Source organism: Phasianus colchicus, chromosome 5, assembly GCF_987193195.1.
Source record: "Phasianus colchicus chromosome 5, bPhaCol1.hap1.1, whole genome shotgun sequence".
NCBI classification, from domain to species: Eukaryota; Metazoa; Chordata; class Aves; order Galliformes; family Phasianidae; genus Phasianus; species Phasianus colchicus.
Genome location: NC_143440.1, coordinates 7592919 through 7611734, shown reverse-complemented (window position 1 = coordinate 7611734; position 18816 = coordinate 7592919). Strand labels below are relative to the sequence as shown.

Here is an 18816-nt window from a genome sequence, read left to right as displayed (position 1 = left end):
AGCCTACAATTAGAATTGGTGAATTCTACTCAAGCCTCATTCATGAACCTGCAAGCAAAAGTTATTATTCAGCTGCAGCTGGGATGGCAAAGACACGCTGCCTGGGCTGTTGTTGGACAAGACAGTCAAAACCACACTTCAGGTTTATTGAAGGAAAGCATAGCCTTAGTCAACAACTGAGAACATTTTCAATCAACTTGTGAAAATCACCATTTTACCCTGATATATATATTTTAATGAATATAGAGGATCTATCATTATTGTGTTGGAATTTACTGTAAGTTCATCTCCCTGTGCAGGTATGTGTAGTACTCATAATATCTCTTCCTTTGAAGGATTCACCAGCAGTGGAAGAGTTTCTACTACTGCTCTTCTTCCTTTCCTTCATCCTACCTAAATTCAAAATTACAAGTCATTCCTTCTCCAGTGGACTCAGCCCTTGGAAAAGCATCATCCACACAATGCCCAGCCCAAGGCAAAATAGGTTCTTCTCAGGAGAGGTGCAGGAACGTACAATGCCCCTGTTGCATCAGGCGTCCAACGATCTGCTGTGATGTGTGGCACCTGTTGGAATGTGGTTGAAGGGAGACTGCTGACAATGGCTGCAGGAGGGGACCTTCCTCACAGCTCTGCTCAGAGCACTCCTCACCTCCGTGTTCCGCAGGCTGTAGATGAAGGGGTTGAGCATGGGGGTCACCACCGTGTAGAAGACGGAGGCTGTTTTCCTTTCCTCTTCCGCGCGACTGGAGAGAGGGTGGAGGTACAAGAAAGCTGCGGAGCCACAGAAGAGGCTGAGAGCGGTGAGATGGGAGGTGCAGGTGAAGAAGGCTTTGTGCCGGCCCTGCGCAGAGCGGATGCTGCAGACGGTGAGCAGGAGGAATGTGTAGGAGACAAGGATGGCCAAGGCCAAGAAGGCAACGATGAAGCCCGCACACGAGAGCATCAAGACCCGGTTGAGCCAGGTGTCAGTGCACGAGAGCTGCAGGAGCGGTGGGATTTCACAGTAGAAATGTTTCAGCACATTTGGGCCACAGAAGGACAGCTGGAGGAGAGCTGTGGTGTGCACCAAGGCGTTCAGACTGCCAACCACGTAGGAGCCAACCACCAGCTGCATGCAGACCCTGCGGGACACGACAACCAAGTAGTGCAGAGGCCAGCGGATGGCCACGCAGCGGTCGTATGCCATGATGGCCAGAAAGAAGGCTTCCGTGGTGACGAATACTGAATAGAAGAAGAGCTGTGTGAGGCAGCCGTGGAAAGAAATGACTTTCTGCTCAGTGAGGAGTCCCAGCAGTAGCTTTGGAGTTATGCATGTGGAATAGCAGACGTCCAGGAAGGAGAGGTGGCTGAGGAAGAAGTACATGGGTGCGTGAAGATGAGGGTCAGTCCTGATGAGGACGATCATTCCAAGGTTCCCCACCAGAGTGGTGATGTAGATGAGGAAGAAAACCACAAAGAGCAGCTCCTGCATAGTGGTGAAGCCCAAGAGGACAAACTCTGTCACGCCAGAGTGGTTTCCCCCTGCCATGCTCCCGGTGCCAGTTCTTACTGGCAGAAAAAATTACAGCTCCTCTCCATGGGGAAACGTCAATACGATAGTATTGCACCTTTCTTTGCCACTTTCTTTGTTGTAGCATTCAACAGATTAGACGCCACACCAAAGTGGTTTTACAACTCTCTAGTGACATGATTGGATCCATTAAGGTGAGGCCAGCATCCTTCATTGCCACTGCACGAACTCACAGTTTCAATCGAAAACTTCCCCTTCTAATCTGAATTATTAATCACTTTCACAAAGATGGCTATCTCTGATAAGATGTGTCTCTCAAAATCTCAGTGAATAGACATAAATCACTGTCTTCCCCTGATCCCAGCATCTAATTCCTCAAGGCACTATGTATCCAGCAGGGAAAGAGATCCCCTATTGCATATATACACACATACTTTCATTAAATATCCATAGCCTTTCACAAAGGGTGGAGAATCCTTCCTTTCACTTGCTTGGCTGTTTGCATTCTTGCATGTCCTCTTTTTCCAAGCAAAATGAATCCATGGTTCTATGGTTCCTGTGCCTTCTCACCCGTGCCCTTCAGAGCTCACATCTGGGTTTCCCTGCTCTGCATGAGGAATCAGAGTTTGCTGGGATCTAAACTCTGTCTCTGCTCTGCTCCTTCTGAGCTCAGCCAGATGGCAGTCACCTAAGGTTACACCAGCACCAGGCTTAGAGGTATCGTTTCATGTCCATTGCCGTCTTCCTTCTCTTTTTTCAAATGTCTTACACTCTTTTTATTCATTTCCTTTGCCTCAGTGCAGTGGAGCTTCTGCACTTCTCCTTCCTATTGCCATGAATCCAGGCACAGACAAAAACTCATCCGCCGGGTGCTGACAGAGGATCCTGGAAGGGATACGCACAGCTTTCCTGCTGCTGGCAAAGACACTCAGCCTCACATCACCCAGCACACATCTGCCCCAAACGTTCTCAGAAAATCACCCTTGCTGGTCTGTTGCATTCTGCCTCCTCAGAAATGCACTCCCTGCTGCTCGGGCTGAAGCTGCTGTAAAGGCTCCACCGCTCTGCCACCAGAACAGAATCCTGTTGCATCCCCTGGTGTGGCAGGCAGATTTAAGTTTTATCCCACACCCACAGCACAAATTACCAAAGGTGCGCTGGGGCACCTCAAAAGCACTCTGCCTTCCCCAGAGACCCTGCTTAGTTGAATTTTCCATTTCTTCTTCAATACATTCTTTCACCATTGCTTTCCAGAGGAAGAGTCCCTGAGCTGCTCTTTCCAGCAGCACTCCTGTGGTCACAGCACTCACAACTCTGCAGGCTGATCCAAGGGCAGGATGCACCACTGCTACGCCGCATGGTGGGCTCTCCTGTTTCACACAGCACAATATCAAGGGTGTTGAGTTGTGGGTATGAACTGTGAACATGTGAACATGTGAAACCAGCTGCATTAAGTCCAGACAGCATATAAGTTATTCCTTTATTATTTATTTTTAGCAATGGCCACGTACCTTACCATTCAGTGTCTCTGTAATTTTACTACATAACCCTTATTTCTGCTCTTCTGATAAAAATAAACAAAGGAAATAATTTTCACAAAAAAAGAACAGAAAAGAAGAAAGCCTCATGTGTCCTCCACTAGAGATTACCTTCAAACACTCAATTCCACTCTACTTTAGTCCATTCCATTCCATTCCATTCCATTCCATTCCATTCCATTCCATTCCATTCCATTCCTTTTCCTTTTTTCCCATTCCATTTCATTTCTTTTTAGCCTATACCATTCTATTCCACTCCACTCCATTCCACTCAATTCCACTCTGCTGCATTCCACTCAATTCTATTCCATTCTATTCCATTCCACTACATTCAATATCTTCCTACTCATTCTATTCCATTTCATTCCATTCCATTCCGTTCCGTTCTGTTCCGTTCCACTCTGTTGCACTGCACTTCACTGCATTGCATTGCATTGCATTCTACTCCATTCTATACAATTCCATTTCTTTTTTCCCCATTCCATTCCATTCCATTCCATTCCATTCCATTCCATTCTATACCACTCCACTCCACTCCACTCCACTCCATTCCATTCCATTGTATTCCATTTCATTCTACTCCGTTCTATTCAAGTTCATTTCTTTCTATTCCATTCCCCACTCCATTCCATTCCATTATATTCCATTTCATTCTACTCCATTCTATTCAAGTTCATTTCTTTCTATTCCATTCCATTCCATTTCACTCCATTCCATTCCATTTCATTGTACTCCATTCTTCTGAAGCCCATTTCTTTCTACTGCATTCCATTCTATTCCATTCCATTTCTTTTACTTCATTCATCTCATTCCATTCCATTCCATTCCAGTCCAGTCCAGTCAGTTCTATTCCACTCTATTCTATTCTAGGGAAATCTACATGTATTCTAATGAAATCCTTCTGGCTGAGGAATAAATGGAAATAAATGTCATTTTTTCTAACCTTCTCTCATCCTCCATTCTACAATCCTCCACCACACCATCAGTGCTCTACGCTTTAAAACACAACTGATCAGTTGTTTCTTCAGGAAGATTCCAGCTCTCCCCGTCAGTCCTCTTGAAGCAGCTTTCCTTATGGCCAAGGCTGCAGATGTGGTGTGGAGAGTCCTTCAACCCACAGGCTTTGCAGCCCTGGTGGCCATCTTGGCCACAAGGAATGGGGGTGGCTCACCTTCAGATGGGTGCTCACCACAGCCCTCATGTCCTTCTCTGACCAGCTGCTCCACAGCCCACCCTGGAGGCAAGGAAGTCCCCCATAGTGGCCAGGCGCTGGCATTGCCCCTTGTGGAGGTTCGGGTGATTCCCATCTGCCCGTTTGGGATGCCATCTTGGGCAGCAAAGAGCAAAACCAAAGGGAAAGGCAGAGGAGTTAGGAGGGAAGGTGCCGCCTCAGCATGCTGCTTGTTTCCTCCTGCTGTTGTTTCATTGCTCTTCATTTCTCAACATTCAACATGCCTTCTGAAACCTGAGGAGAACCCAAAGCACACGTGTCTGACTTATCAGTGAGCTGCTTCCCACTCAAAGCTGTGCCTAAAGCAGCGGGAGCTGCGTCAGTCAGGCGCTTCCAAGTGCCTGGAAACTGCAAGGAGAAAGATGGAAAGATCTCTAATGCCCAGGAGGAGTACCATCTCTGAGGAGCTGAGAAAGGTGATGTCAGCCCCAGTAAGAGGTGGATGGGCAATTGCACGTATCCACTGGAGGAGAATAAAACCTGGAGCTGCACCACAAGGCATCACTCTGGGTGCCCTGAGAATGAGCAGAGAGATGCTCCGTTGCTGGAGCCCAGATACAGACACAGGTGTGGCTGTGTGTCTCAGGATGGGTGGAGGAGTCCTGAACAGCATGACAAGAGGTGGGTGAAGGCATGTCGTTCGTAGACCGGGATTTCCCTTCTGTTTGTGCATCCTGCAGGTTTTCCAGCTAGCTTCTATTTCATCATAAATATCTTCCATGAAAGCACAGAAATGGCAGAAGTGGAACATTCTGTATAGTATTCCTTTCCAATGGTGCTGGCTTTGTACAGATACATTCTTTGGAAATGCTGAAAGCTCAGGATTATGTCCAAATTTTGGCAGGATTGAGAGTTGCTTGGCTGGAAGGGGCAGCAGGGAAGAGCAGAAAAGACTTCCTTTCTATTTGCATGTGATATCTACTACATGTGGGGGCAACTCTACAACCATTCCTCTAAGAATAATGCAAATGTCTTTATTTGTGACTCAGGAAAGACATCAGCCAATGCAGGTTTCCCATGTGCAAGAGGGGCCTCCACCACAGCCACTCCGGTTTCTGCTACTTCCATCACTAGTGACTTCCACTGACCATGGCATGGACAAATCACTCCGTGGCGACAGACTTTACTCTCGTGGGGTTCGGTGATCGCCCTGAGCTGCAGGAAGTGCTCCTCGTGGTGTTCCTCATCGTGTACCTCATCAGTCTAATGGGAAATGTGGGAATGATCCTCTTAATCAACTGCGAACCCAGGCTGCACACCCCCATGTACTTCTTCCTCAGCCACCTGTCCCTCCTGGACATCAGCTTCTCCTCCAGCATCACCCCAAAGTTCCTTCTCAGTGTCCTGACAGGGAGCAGAACCATCTCCTACAGGGGTTGTCTCGCTCAGTTTTACTTCTACGTCGCCTTTGGCACAGCAGAAGCCTTCCTCCTGGCCGCCATGGCATATGACCGCTACGTGGCCATCTGCAACCCGCTCCAGTACACACTGGTGATGTCGCAGGGATTGTGCCTGCGCCTGGTGGCCGGCTGCTATGCTGCAGGGGCCCTCAACTCCACCGTGCACACAGTAGCCATGCTTCACCTCTCCTTCTGTGCCTCCCGCCGCCTGGACCACTTCTACTGCGAAGGGCCGCTGCTCTTTGCCCTCTCGTGCTCTGACACCAGCATCAACGATGTCTTGATGCTCGTCTTTGTCAGCTGCATGGTGGGCACCACCAGCACGGCTGTCCTGCTGTCCTATGGCCGCATTCTGGCCGTCGTGCTGCAGGCCCGCTCCCCCAGCACCAGGCGTAAGGCCTTCTCCACCTGCACCTCCCACCTCTCGGTCACTGTCCTCTTCTACGGGGCCGTCGCCTTCATGTACATGCGGCCTGCAGCCACGAGGTCAGTCAAGCTGGACAAAGTGGCTTCCATCTTCTACACTGCCGTCACCCCCATGCTCAACCCCTTTGTCTACAGCCTAAGGAACAAAGAGGTGAGGGCTGCCCTGAGCGGGGTGAGGAGGAAGGCACTGCTCATGTGCCACAGACATTGGGGCAGCTTTTAGCTGGGTGGCCAGCTTTCCATGGAGAGGGCCTGGAGGAAAGGGAAGGTGCTGGAGTGTTGAGGGGTCTGTCCTAGAGAAGGTGGGATGAAGGCAGTGGTGGGAGAGCCTCACAACAGAGCTGTGCTGGTTGTTTTCAGCGTTACAGGGCAAAGCTGAACTGACTTTTGGAATCAAAGAGGAAAAGCATCTCTTTATTTGCTCATCTCTTACTGACAAATTCCAGCCAACCTGAAGGGATATGACTGCTCTTTAGAAAGGATTGTTTTTCTCTTCTGCTAGACAGAAGCAGACCACCAAGCATGGAACCTCAGGAAAGCCTGAGAACTGCCATGTGGAATGCTTAAAAGAAGTTCAGTCGGAAGTTGTCATTATTTGATAACAAGAGCTCATTGTCACCTAACTCATATGTTACATCTCACGCACACTTGTCAGTTCTGTTGGGGTATCTCTTTGTCATGTTTCTCTGAGCGTAGCTCTGAGAGGTCAGCATGGAGGACAGCCCAATGCAGATCTCTGGAACCCACTTAGCAGCACTGCTGGAAGTGGGGATGTAATTATTAAAGCTCAAAAGAGGAGGACGTCCATCACAAGGAAGCGGGGGCTTTGGGGACTTTGGGATTACCCTTCTTGAAGGACTCCCCAGAGAAGCCGGGCATGGTGCAATGCTGGGAGATGAGCACTCAGAGATGGGGCAGAATGCAATACCCACCAGATTCAGAGATTTGGACCTTTCCCATAACTAAACTGAGAACAGCCAGAGAATGGACCACTGCAGGAAAAGAATTTTAGCACCGTTTCCTCCATATAGAATATATTGGCCACGTGGTGTGATTAGACACTCTATATCTCTAATAAATGTCATGTGAGAGGCGTTCTGGTGTCTGTGTGCTCTGCATGGTGTTAATGTTCCTGCTGAACCCCTTTAACTGCACCTGAGGAACTGGGAAGTGAAGGATGAGGGGATGAACTGTGGAGGCTGGGAAATAGACAATATACTTCTTAAAAGAGGAAAATGGGTGATTGCACATCCCCAAAGATATGTCTACAAGAAGAGCACCTACCTTTTCTTCTTTATGTTTGTATCACAGCCTCTACAGGAGGATACAACAAAGGAGCATAAGCTCTTCGGATCCTGAAATGCTTCGGATGTTAGAGGAGTACTGACTTGCTCTTATTTGGACAACAAGTTCTCAATTTCAAGAAGTAGGTGAGCCCAATCCCACACACATTCTCCAATCCCATATTCTAAATGGGAGAATGCATGTTTCTGAATCGCAGCCAAGTGTGGAGGATGTGCGCAGTGTGCTTCAGTTTGCCTCACAGTCTACAAAATACGCATGAACATCTGTGCTAAGGCAATGAACAGCAATACAGTTGAGGCCTGAAATGTCCTTGAAAAGGTCCAAAGGTGAGAAGAAGTACGAGGAGCATTCCCAGCTCCCTCCCTCCAAGGGTGGCTCTGCATCTCCCCTGCCATGCCCAGCAGAGTTTGGAGAGCAGGGCTGTGGTGACAGCTTGACCTGTGCTTTGCTGAGCAGAACCAACTCCAGTTTTCAACATATTGAAGAGGGTTTGGAAATAAGTACTTTGTTTAGGTGTTTTATTTTGTTCCATGTATGTTCCAAAGCAGACAGGAACAAGTTGTCTGATGAGTGGGATCCAACCAAAGCGTGTTAGCTTGGCTTACACAAAGCTCTTCCAGCAGGCCTGGGCTCCAGGCTCTTGCCATCCAGCTGGTTAAGGCTATTTCCATCACAGGTGATGATGCTCCCCTTCCCAGAGCAGAAAGTGTCCTTTGGAGACCAACCACCCTTCAAGGACTCATTGGCCTAACAAGCCCTTCTGGGGCTTACCAAGAAAGTGTCCTCATCCTGAGAGCTGCTCAGCAGGCTTGGAGTCAACTGAACTGATCTTTCCTAACAAGCCCTGAGAGACTCATTAGTGGGGACTAACAAGAAACTTGCTTCCTTGTTAACAGCAAGGAGCTCCTCTACAGCCACTTTCTTTGTCAGCGTTGGTCCAAAGGCAAAGAGGGTCACTGTATTGCTGCGTGAGATGCTCAGGGCAATCATTTGGGCATGGCTGACAGCAGCTGGATGCTATTTCAGGTTCCCCTGATTAAAGCACTGACAGCGCACCCCTCTGCTAGAATCTCAAACTCCAGGTCAAGGTGTTTTGCAGGACCCTCCCACTCTGCTCTTGTGTCTGCTTGGGGCACTTTGTTTTCCTACCCAACATTTCACCCTATCCAGACACTTCTCTGTCCTACTGCTTGAGTCAGCTGAGTTAGAACTTCCAAAGCTTGTTGGTCCCATAACACGTATCGTATGACTTCTTTTAGAGGAAAAATCACATGATTCCACAACACTGAGATAAAGCAGTTTGTATTCATACAACAGAACAAGAGGGCACACAGGTTACAGTCCAGGTAAAGTTAATTCTTGCAGCAAATTGTTGTTACAAAGCCTAGTGTTTATTTCCCTGGCAAGGCTGACAGAGGGGAAGAAATGGGGATTTGGAGAATGTTATAGGAATGGCATTGCCTCACTCATCAACAGAATCCAAGTTCCTTCTGCAACCCAGGGTATCAGGTGGACTTTGTGTGCCTCATTTCCATTACTCAGGATCAGAAGGGCTTCAGTTCCTGAAATTACACATATCAGACTATAAATACACAGAAAACTAACTGCAGCAATGACGACTGAGTCAGGTCAGGAAAAGGCCTGCTCTAAGAGGCAGCCCACAGCAAAGCATTGAGGAACACAGTCAAGATTTTCCATTCCTTCCTCCCCTCATTCATTCATGGAATCACTGGAGAGTGTTCTTTCTTTTCATGACGCAGCACAGCAGAAATGCAGGGGTAGAAACATTTCTGAGAAGACGTCTCCATTCCCCCAAATCACTCAGGACACCTGTTTGTCAGAGACACGCTTCCTCCCCAGCACTTTCCCTAGAGCGTCCTTTACCTCCTGGTTCCTCAGGCTGTAGATGAAGGGGTTCAGCATGGGGATCACCATGGTGTAGAACACAGAGGCCACCTTGTCCAGGTCCTGGGAGTGCCTGGAGCTGGGCCGTGAGTACATGGAAGCAGCAGACACATAGAAGAGGGTGACAGCGGCCAGGTGGGATGCACACGTGGAGAAGGCTTTGCGTTTGCCTGCAGCCGTGTGCATCCGGAGGACAGTGAGCAGGATGTAGGTGTAGGAGACGAGGATGGTCACGCTGGTGATGAGCATGTTGAAGCCGACCACCAGAAACATCACAATTTCATTGACGGTGGGGTCTGTGCACGAGATGGCGTAGAGCGGGGGACCGTCGCAGTAGAAGTGATTGATGAGGTTGGGACCACAGAAGGACAGCCGCAGTGCAAACCCCGTGTGAATGGTGGCGTTCGCAACGCCAGCAAGGTAGGAGCCAGCAACCAGCAGGGCGCAAACTCTGCTGGACATGGAGAAGACGTAGAGCAGAGGGCTGCAGATGGCCACGTAGCGGTCGTACGCCATTGCGGCCAAAAGATAGCACTCTGTGGTGGCAAAGACAGCATAGAAATAAAACTGCGCCAAGCATGCAGCGTGGGAAATGACTTTCTGTGATGCTGGGAGGTCTGAGAGCACTCGGGGAGTGATTGAGGAGGAATAGCAGATATCAAGGAAGGACAAGCTGCTCAGGAAGAAGTACATGGGAGTGTGAAGCCGGGAGTCCAGCCTGATCAGTGTGATCATGCCCGCATTGCCTAGCAGAGTGACCGTGTAGATCAGCAAGAAGACCATAAAGAGGACGGCCTGGATGCCCCTCTTCTCAGAGAATCCCAAGAGCACAAATTCAGCGATGAGGCTGTGATTTCCCTTGGCCACCATCACAACACAGTTGCAGCTGGAAAGCAGAGATGTGAAGAAGCACAAAACCAGCATGTTTCCTTTTTGCCCCACACTCCAAGATCAAAGGAATTGTCTTTTTATCGGGAAACATAAAGCATGCAGGCTGCAACCAAAGGGAAACAGATTAAATGTCTCAAAACACAAGTAAGCAATGTGAATGGTGCAATATGTTTGTTTTATTCTGGTCATATTTTGATTTGGTAATGTCACTTTGCAAACTGGAATTTGTCTTCTCCTTGTTTAAGTTTGTCACTCTTTAGATCCAAAGAGATAACCAAATTATTATATAAACCAATATTATATCAACCAGCTCCCCTTTTCTGTCCTGTGATGACAACATTTCTGTGAAAATACTGAATTGAGAAAGGCAAGGGAAAGGGTTATAAAGATCAGTACCACTGGAAGCCCCAGCAATGGAAGGTGAATGCACAGAGCAAGCTACTTAGAATGCGGTTTAAAAAACTTATCACAGTACCAAGCCTATGTCTTCCCAAAAGAAAAGTTATGTAGATGGTGGGAGGAATTGCTCACTGAGGAATCCATTGCACACAATGTCAAACTCTAGCCTAGGAAAGGAGTGTTCTGCGCTTGGAAAATTCAGTGCATAAGCCCTTGTCTGACTGATACATGAGTCTCTTCAGTCTGGATTTAGAGAAACTGAGGCTTCACAGACCTTTGTATTCCTTTCCAGGTTTTGAAGCTCACATGCAGCAGAACCATCAGCCATGTTGCCAGGAGTGCTGCAGATGCTTGCTGCCCTGGAGCCTGCCAAGTGGAGCTCTGACCATCCAATGCCTGCTGCTGGCTCTCTGTCATCTCTGACAAGCAGGGCTTTGGACGGTCAATGCCTCGGCTTCTCCAAGCCTCCTGCCTTTTGCTCACTGTGCAATTACAGCAAAGACAGGCATTGCAATTAGCTGAGACTGTGGGCTTTTCCTTAGTGCTGGCAGCTGCCTTCAGGTTAGAAAAGCTGCTTCTGGATCCCTGGGCTGTGTTCAAGAGACTCTGACCTTGGGCAAGTGGTTGCCCTGCAAAGAGGCTCCTGCCAAAATCCTCCCTTCCTCACAGCTCAGCTCTCCATGGGGCCCTGTGGCTGACATTGGGCGATGCTCCCCAACTCACCTGTTGGCTCATAGCTCAGGACCCTTCCCAGTTTGTGGAGGCACAAAGTTGAGCCTTGTTCTCACCTGCACCTACAGGTGTTTCTCACCTATGAGGTGAGAAATAAGCCCGTGTCTCCCCTTGTTAGTGTGAAGCTCACGAACAATTTGTGAGCCATAAAGGGCATCAACTCCGGACCCAGAGAAGCTGTTGTTTATATGATGCTTTCCTGCAAAAGTGGGGCCGATTCCTCCCCCTGGTTTGATTGTGAAGGAGATCTCTCTGGGGAGCAGATAACTTTGGAGACAGCTCCTTTAGGAGGAGACTTGCACTAAACAGTAAACATGATCTAATTCAGCATGTTAACTGAAAGCCTGAGAGTTCTTCCTCCTTTTCAAGTGTGATTTGTGTCATAAACACATGGGGAAAATAAAAAAACGATGCATGCATTTGTGAAGGACACCTGAGCATCAGCACGGGGAGCCACAGCTGTCCTTGATGCCCTTCAGAAATGCCCCTGGGGGTGATGGCCTCAGACAAATTCCACATTTGCCACGACTCCACGTCTGCCCATCGGCCCTGGCTGCCAAGCAGCAAGTGGAGAACGCTGTAAATTTTTTCCAGAAAATAATTTTCCCCATGGGAAGGACGTTGGACATAGGGCAGATGAATCACAGCCTCCACACGCGTGGTTGTCTCCATAAGGGGATCTAGTGGTGACTAACCCAGGCAAGAAAGCCTACAATTAGAATTGGTGAATTCTACTCAAGCCTCATTCATGAACCTGCAAGCAAAAGTTATTATTCAGCTGCAGCTGGGATGGCAAAGACACGCTGCCTGGGCTGTTGTTGGACAAGACAGTCAAAACCACACTTCAGGTTTATTGAAGGAAAGCATAGCCTTAGTCAACAACTGAGAACATTTTCAATCAACTTGTGAAAATCACCATTTTACCCTGATATATATATTTTAATGAATATAGAGGATCTATCATTATTGTGTTGGAATTTACTGTAAGTTCATCTCCCTGTGCAGGTATGTGTAGTACTCATAATATCTCTTCCTTTGAAGGATTCACCAGCAGTGGAAGAGTTTCTACTACTGCTCTTCTTCCTTTCCTTCATCCTACCTAAATTCAAAATTACAAGTCATTCCTTCTCCAGTGGACTCAGCCCTTGGAAAAGCATCATCCACACAATGCCCAGCCCAAGGCAAAATAGGTTCTTCTCAGGAGAGGTGCAGGAACGTACAATGCCCCTGTTGCATCAGGCGTCCAACGATCTGCTGTGATGTGTGGCACCTGTTGGAATGTGGTTGAAGGGAGACTGCTGACAATGGCTGCAGGAGGGGACCTTCCTCACAGCTCTGCTCAGAGCACTCCTCACCTCCGTGTTCCGCAGGCTGTAGATGAAGGGGTTGAGCATGGGGGTCACCACCGTGTAGAAGACGGAGGCTGTTTTCCTTTCCTCTTCCGCGCGACTGGAGAGAGGGTGGAGGTACAAGAAAGCTGCGGAGCCACAGAAGAGGCTGAGAGCGGTGAGATGGGAGGTGCAGGTGAAGAAGGCTTTGTGCCGGCCCTGCGCAGAGCGGATGCTGCAGACGGTGAGCAGGAGGAATGTGTAGGAGACAAGGATGGCCAAGGCCAAGAAGGCAACGATGAAGCCCGCACACGAGAGCATCAAGACCCGGTTGAGCCAGGTGTCAGTGCACGAGAGCTGCAGGAGCGGTGGGATTTCACAGTAGAAATGTTTCAGCACATTTGGGCCACAGAAGGACAGCTGGAGGAGAGCTGTGGTGTGCACCAAGGCGTTCAGACTGCCAACCACGTAGGAGCCAACCACCAGCTGCATGCAGACCCTGCGGGACACGACAACCAAGTAGTGCAGAGGCCAGCGGATGGCCACGCAGCGGTCGTATGCCATGATGGCCAGAAAGAAGGCTTCCGTGGTGACGAATACTGAATAGAAGAAGAGCTGTGTGAGGCAGCCGTGGAAAGAAATGACTTTCTGCTCAGTGAGGAGTCCCAGCAGTAGCTTTGGAGTTATGCATGTGGAATAGCAGACGTCCAGGAAGGAGAGGTGGCTGAGGAAGAAGTACATGGGTGCGTGAAGATGAGGGTCAGTCCTGATGAGGACGATCATTCCAAGGTTCCCCACCAGAGTGGTGATGTAGATGAGGAAGAAAACCACAAAGAGCAGCTCCTGCATAGTGGTGAAGCCCAAGAGGACAAACTCTGTCACGCCAGAGTGGTTTCCCCCTGCCATGCTCCCGGTGCCAGTTCTTACTGGCAGAAAAAATTACAGCTCCTCTCCATGGGGAAACGTCAATACGATAGTATTGCACCTTTCTTTGCCACTTTCTTTGTTGTAGCATTCAACAGATTAGACGCCACACCAAAGTGGTTTTACAACTCTCTAGTGACATGATTGGATCCATTAAGGTGAGGCCAGCATCCTTCATTGCCACTGCACGAACTCACAGTTTCAATCGAAAACTTCCCCTTCTAATCTGAATTATTAATCACTTTCACAAAGATGGCTATCTCTGATAAGATGTGTCTCTCAAAATCTCAGTGAATAGACATAAATCACTGTCTTCCCCTGATCCCAGCATCTAATTCCTCAAGGCACTATGTATCCAGCAGGGAAAGAGATCCCCTATTGCATATATACACACATACTTTCATTAAATATCCATAGCCTTTCACAAAGGGTGGAGAATCCTTCCTTTCACTTGCTTGGCTGTTTGCATTCTTGCATGTCCTCTTTTTCCAAGCAAAATGAATCCATGGTTCTATGGTTCCTGTGCCTTCTCACCCGTGCCCTTCAGAGCTCACATCTGGGTTTCCCTGCTCTGCATGAGGAATCAGAGTTTGCTGGGATCTAAACTCTGTCTCTGCTCTGCTCCTTCTGAGCTCAGCCAGATGGCAGTCACCTAAGGTTACACCAGCACCAGGCTTAGAGGTATCGTTTCATGTCCATTGCCGTCTTCCTTCTCTTTTTTCAAATGTCTTACACTCTTTTTATTCATTTCCTTTGCCTCAGTGCAGTGGAGCTTCTGCACTTCTCCTTCCTATTGCCATGAATCCAGGCACAGACAAAAACTCATCCGCCGGGTGCTGACAGAGGATCCTGGAAGGGATACGCACAGCTTTCCTGCTGCTGGCAAAGACACTCAGCCTCACATCACCCAGCACACATCTGCCCCAAACGTTCTCAGAAAATCACCCTTGCTGGTCTGTTGCATTCTGTCTCCTCAGAAATGCACTCCCTGCTGCTCGGGCTGAAGCTGCTGTAAAGGCTCCACCGCTCTGCCACCAGAACAGAATCCTGTTGCATCCCCTGGTGTGGCAGGCAGATTTAAGTTTTATCCCACACCCACAGCACAAATTACCAAAGGTGCGCTGGGGCACCTCAAAAGCACTCTGCCTTCCCCAGAGACCCTGCTTAGTTGAATTTTCCATTTCTTCTTCAATACATTCTTTCACCATTGCTTTCCAGAGGAAGAGTCCCTGAGCTGCTCTTTCCAGCAGCACTCCTGTGGTCACAGCACTCACAACTCTGCAGGCTGATCCAAGGGCAGGATGCACCACTGCTACGCCGCATGGTGGGCTCTCCTGTTTCACACAGCACAATATCAAGGGTGTTGAGTTGTGGGTATGAACTGTGAACATGTGAACATGTGAAACCAGCTGCATTAAGTCCAGACAGCATATAAGTTATTCCTTTATTATTTATTTTTAGCAATGGCCACGTACCTTACCATTCAGTGTCTCTGTAATTTTACTACATAACCCTTATTTCTGCTCTTCTGATAAAAATAAACAAAGGAAATAATTTTCACAAAAAAAGAACAGAAAAGAAGAAAGCCTCATGTGTCCTCCACTAGAGATTACCTTCAAACACTCAATTCCACTCTACTTTAGTCCATTCCATTCCATTCCATTCCATTCCATTCCATTCCATTCCATTCCATTCCATTCCATTCCTTTTCCTTTTTTCCCATTCCATTTCATTTCTTTTTAGCCTATACCATTCTATTCCACTCCACTCCATTCCACTCAATTCCACTCTGCTGCATTCCACTCAATTCTATTCCATTCTATTCCATTCCACTACATTCAATATCTTCCTACTCATTCTATTCCATTTCATTCCATTCCATTCCGTTCCGTTCTGTTCCGTTCCACTCTGTTGCACTGCACTTCACTGCATTGCATTGCATTGCATTCTACTCCATTCTATACAATTCCATTTCTTTTTTCCCCATTCCATTCCATTCCATTCCATTCCATTCCATTCCATTCCATTCCATTCCATTCCATTCCATTCTATACCACTCCACTCCACTCCACTCCACTCCATTCCATTCCATTGTATTCCATTTCATTCTACTCCGTTCTATTCAAGTTCATTTCTTTCTATTCCATTCCCCACTCCATTCCATTCCATTATATTCCATTTCATTCTACTCCATTCTATTCAAGTTCATTTCTTTCTATTCCATTCCATTCCATTTCACTCCATTCCATTCCATTTCATTGTACTCCATTCTTCTGAAGCCCATTTCTTTCTACTGCATTCCATTCTATTCCATTCCATTTCTTTTACTTCATTCATCTCATTCCATTCCATTCCATTCCAGTCCAGTCCAGTCAGTTCTATTCCACTCTATTCTATTCTAGGGAAATCTACATGTATTCTAATGAAATCCTTCTGGCTGAGGAATAAATGGAAATAAATGTCATTTTTTCTAACCTTCTCTCATCCTCCATTCTACAATCCTCCACCACACCATCAGTGCTCTACGCTTTAAAACACAACTGATCAGTTGTTTCTTCAGGAAGATTCCAGCTCTCCCCGTCAGTCCTCTTGAAGCAGCTTTCCTTATGGCCAAGGCTGCAGATGTGGTGTGGAGAGTCCTTCAACCCACAGGCTTTGCAGCCCTGGTGGCCATCTTGGCCACAAGGAATGGGGGTGGCTCACCTTCAGATGGGTGCTCACCACAGCCCTCATGTCCTTCTCTGACCAGCTGCTCCACAGCCCACCCTGGAGGCAAGGAAGTCCCCCATAGTGGCCAGGCGCTGGCATTGCCCCTTGTGGAGGTTCGGGTGATTCCCATCTGCCCGTTTGGGATGCCATCTTGGGCAGCAAAGAGCAAAACCAAAGGGAAAGGCAGAGGAGTTAGGAGGGAAGGTGCCGCCTCAGCATGCTGCTTGTTTCCTCCTGCTGTTGTTTCATTGCTCTTCATTTCTCAACATTCAACATGCCTTCTGAAACCTGAGGAGAACCCAAAGCACACGTGTCTGACTTATCAGTGAGCTGCTTCCCACTCAAAGCTGTGCCTAAAGCAGCGGGAGCTGCGTCAGTCAGGCGCTTCCAAGTGCCTGGAAACTGCAAGGAGAAAGATGGAAAGATCTCTAATGCCCAGGAGGAGTACCATCTCTGAGGAGCTGAGAAAGGTGATGTCAGCCCCAGTAAGAGGTGGATGGGCAATTGCACGTATCCACTGGAGGAGAATAAAACCTGGAGCTGCACCACAAGGCATCACTCTGGGTGCCCTGAGAATGAGCAGAGAGATGCTCCGTTGCTGGAGCCCAGATACAGACACAGGTGTGGCTGTGTGTCTCAGGATGGGTGGAGGAGTCCTGAACAGCATGACAAGAGGTGGGTGAAGGCATGTCGTTCGTAGACCGGGATTTCCCTTCTGTTTGTGCATCCTGCAGGTTTTCCAGCTAGCTTCTATTTCATCATAAATATCTTCCATGAAAGCACAGAAATGGCAGAAGTGGAACATTCTGTATAGTATTCCTTTCCAATGGTGCTGGCTTTGTACAGATACATTCTTTGGAAATGCTGAAAGCTCAGGATTATGTCCAAATTTTGGCAGGATTGAGAGTTGCTTGGCTGGAAGGGGCAGCAGGGAAGAGCAGAAAAGACTTCCTTTCTATTTGCATGTGATATCTACTACATGTGGGGGCAACTCTACAACCATTCCTCTAAGAATAATGCAAATGTCTTTATTTGTGACTCAGGAAAGACATCAGCCAATGCAGGTTTCCCATGTGCAAGAGGGGCCTCCACCACAGCCACTCCGGTTTCTGCTACTTCCATCACTAGTGACTTCCACTGACCATGGCATGGACAAATCACTCCGTGGCGACAGACTTTACTCTCGTGGGGTTCGGTGATCGCCCTGAGCTGCAGGAAGTGCTCCTCGTGGTGTTCCTCATCGTGTACCTCATCAGTCTAATGGGAAATGTGGGAATGATCCTCTTAATCAACTGCGAACCCAGGCTGCACACCCCCATGTACTTCTTCCTCAGCCACCTGTCCCTCCTGGACATCAGCTTCTCCTCCAGCATCACCCCAAAGTTCCTTCTCAGTGTCCTGACAGGGAGCAGAACCATCTCCTACAGGGGTTGTCTCGCTCAGTTTTACTTCTACGTCGCCTTTGGCACAGCAGAAGCCTTCCTCCTGGCCGCCATGGCATATGACCGCTACGTGGCCATCTGCAACCCGCTCCAGTACACACTGGTGATGTCGCAGGGATTGTGCCTGCGCCTGGTGGCCGGCTGCTATGCTGCAGGGGCCCTCAACTCCACCGTGCACACAGTAGCCATGCTTCACCTCTCCTTCTGTGCCTCCCGCCGCCTGGACCACTTCTACTGCGAAGGGCCGCTGCTCTTTGCCCTCTCGTGCTCTGACACCAGCATCAACGATGTCTTGATGCTCGTCTTTGTCAGCTGCATGGTGGGCACCACCAGCACGGCTGTCCTGCTGTCCTATGGCCGCATTCTGGCCGTCGTGCTGCAGGCCCGCTCCCCCAGCACCAGGCGTAAGGCCTTCTCCACCTGCACCTCCCACCTCTCGGTCACTGTCCTCTTCTACGGGGCCGTCGCCTTCATGTACATGCGGCCTGCAGCCACGAGGTCAGTCAAGCTGGACAAAGTGGCTTCCATCTTCTACACTGCCGTCACCCCCATGCTCAACCCCTTTGTCTACAGCCTAAGGAACAAAGAGGTGAGGGCTGCCCTGAGCGGGGTGAGGAGGAAGGCACTGCTCATGTGCCACAGACATTGGGGCAGCTTTTAGCTGGGTGGCCAGCTTTCCATGGAGAGGGCCTGGAGGAAAGGGAAGGTGCTGGAGTGTTGAGGGGTCTGTCCTAGAGAAGGTGGGATGAAGGCAGTGGTGGGAGAGCCTCACAACAGAGCTGTGCTGGTTGTTTTCAGCGTTACAGGGCAAAGCTGAACTGACTTTTGGAATCAAAGAGGAAAAGCATCTCTTTATTTGCTCATCTCTTACTGACAAATTCCAGCCAACCTGAAGGGATATGACTGCTCTTTAGAAAGGATTGTTTTTCTCTTCTGCTAGACAGAAGCAGACCACCAAGCATGGAACCTCAGGAAAGCCTGAGAACTGCCATGTGGAATGCTTAAAAGAAGTTCAGTCGGAAGTTGTCATTATTTGATAACAAGAGCTCATTGTCACCTAACTCATATGTTACATC

At 48.6% G+C, this 18816-nt stretch overlaps 5 protein-coding genes across 5 annotated transcripts; 2 read left to right on the top strand and 3 right to left on the bottom strand.

Moving 5' to 3' along the window:
• Positions 1-529: 529 nt before the first annotated feature.
• On the bottom strand, positions 530-1666 carry LOC149917708 (olfactory receptor 5AR1-like). Its single transcript, XM_090141989.1, has one exon. It carries the CDS (start codon positions 1526-1528, stop codon positions 530-532), a length of 999 nt encoding a protein of 332 aa, XP_089998115.1. The 5' UTR covers positions 1529-1666.
• A 3638-nt stretch (positions 1667-5304) lies between these two features.
• Positions 5305-6378, top strand: LOC149917707 (olfactory receptor 5J3-like). The gene has a single exon (XM_090142016.1). The coding sequence runs from the start codon at positions 5369-5371 to the stop codon at positions 6326-6328; it is 960 nt and encodes a 319-aa protein (XP_089998142.1). The 5' UTR covers positions 5305-5368; the 3' UTR covers positions 6329-6378.
• Positions 6379-8770: 2392 nt separating this feature from the next.
• Positions 8771-10473, bottom strand: LOC149917706 (olfactory receptor 5B21-like). The gene has a single exon (XM_090142015.1). The coding sequence runs from the start codon at positions 10237-10239 to the stop codon at positions 9232-9234; it is 1008 nt and encodes a 335-aa protein (XP_089998141.1). The 5' UTR covers positions 10240-10473; the 3' UTR covers positions 8771-9231.
• Positions 10474-12572: 2099 nt separating this feature from the next.
• On the bottom strand, positions 12573-13709 carry LOC116241639 (olfactory receptor 5AR1-like). Its single transcript, XM_031612190.2, has one exon. It carries the CDS (start codon positions 13569-13571, stop codon positions 12573-12575), a length of 999 nt encoding a protein of 332 aa, XP_031468050.2. The 5' UTR covers positions 13572-13709.
• A 3668-nt stretch (positions 13710-17377) lies between these two features.
• Positions 17378-18451, top strand: LOC116244331 (olfactory receptor 5J3-like). Its single transcript, XM_031615934.2, has one exon. It carries the CDS (start codon positions 17442-17444, stop codon positions 18399-18401), a length of 960 nt encoding a protein of 319 aa, XP_031471794.2. The 5' UTR covers positions 17378-17441; the 3' UTR covers positions 18402-18451.
• Positions 18452-18816: the final 365 nt, after the last annotated feature.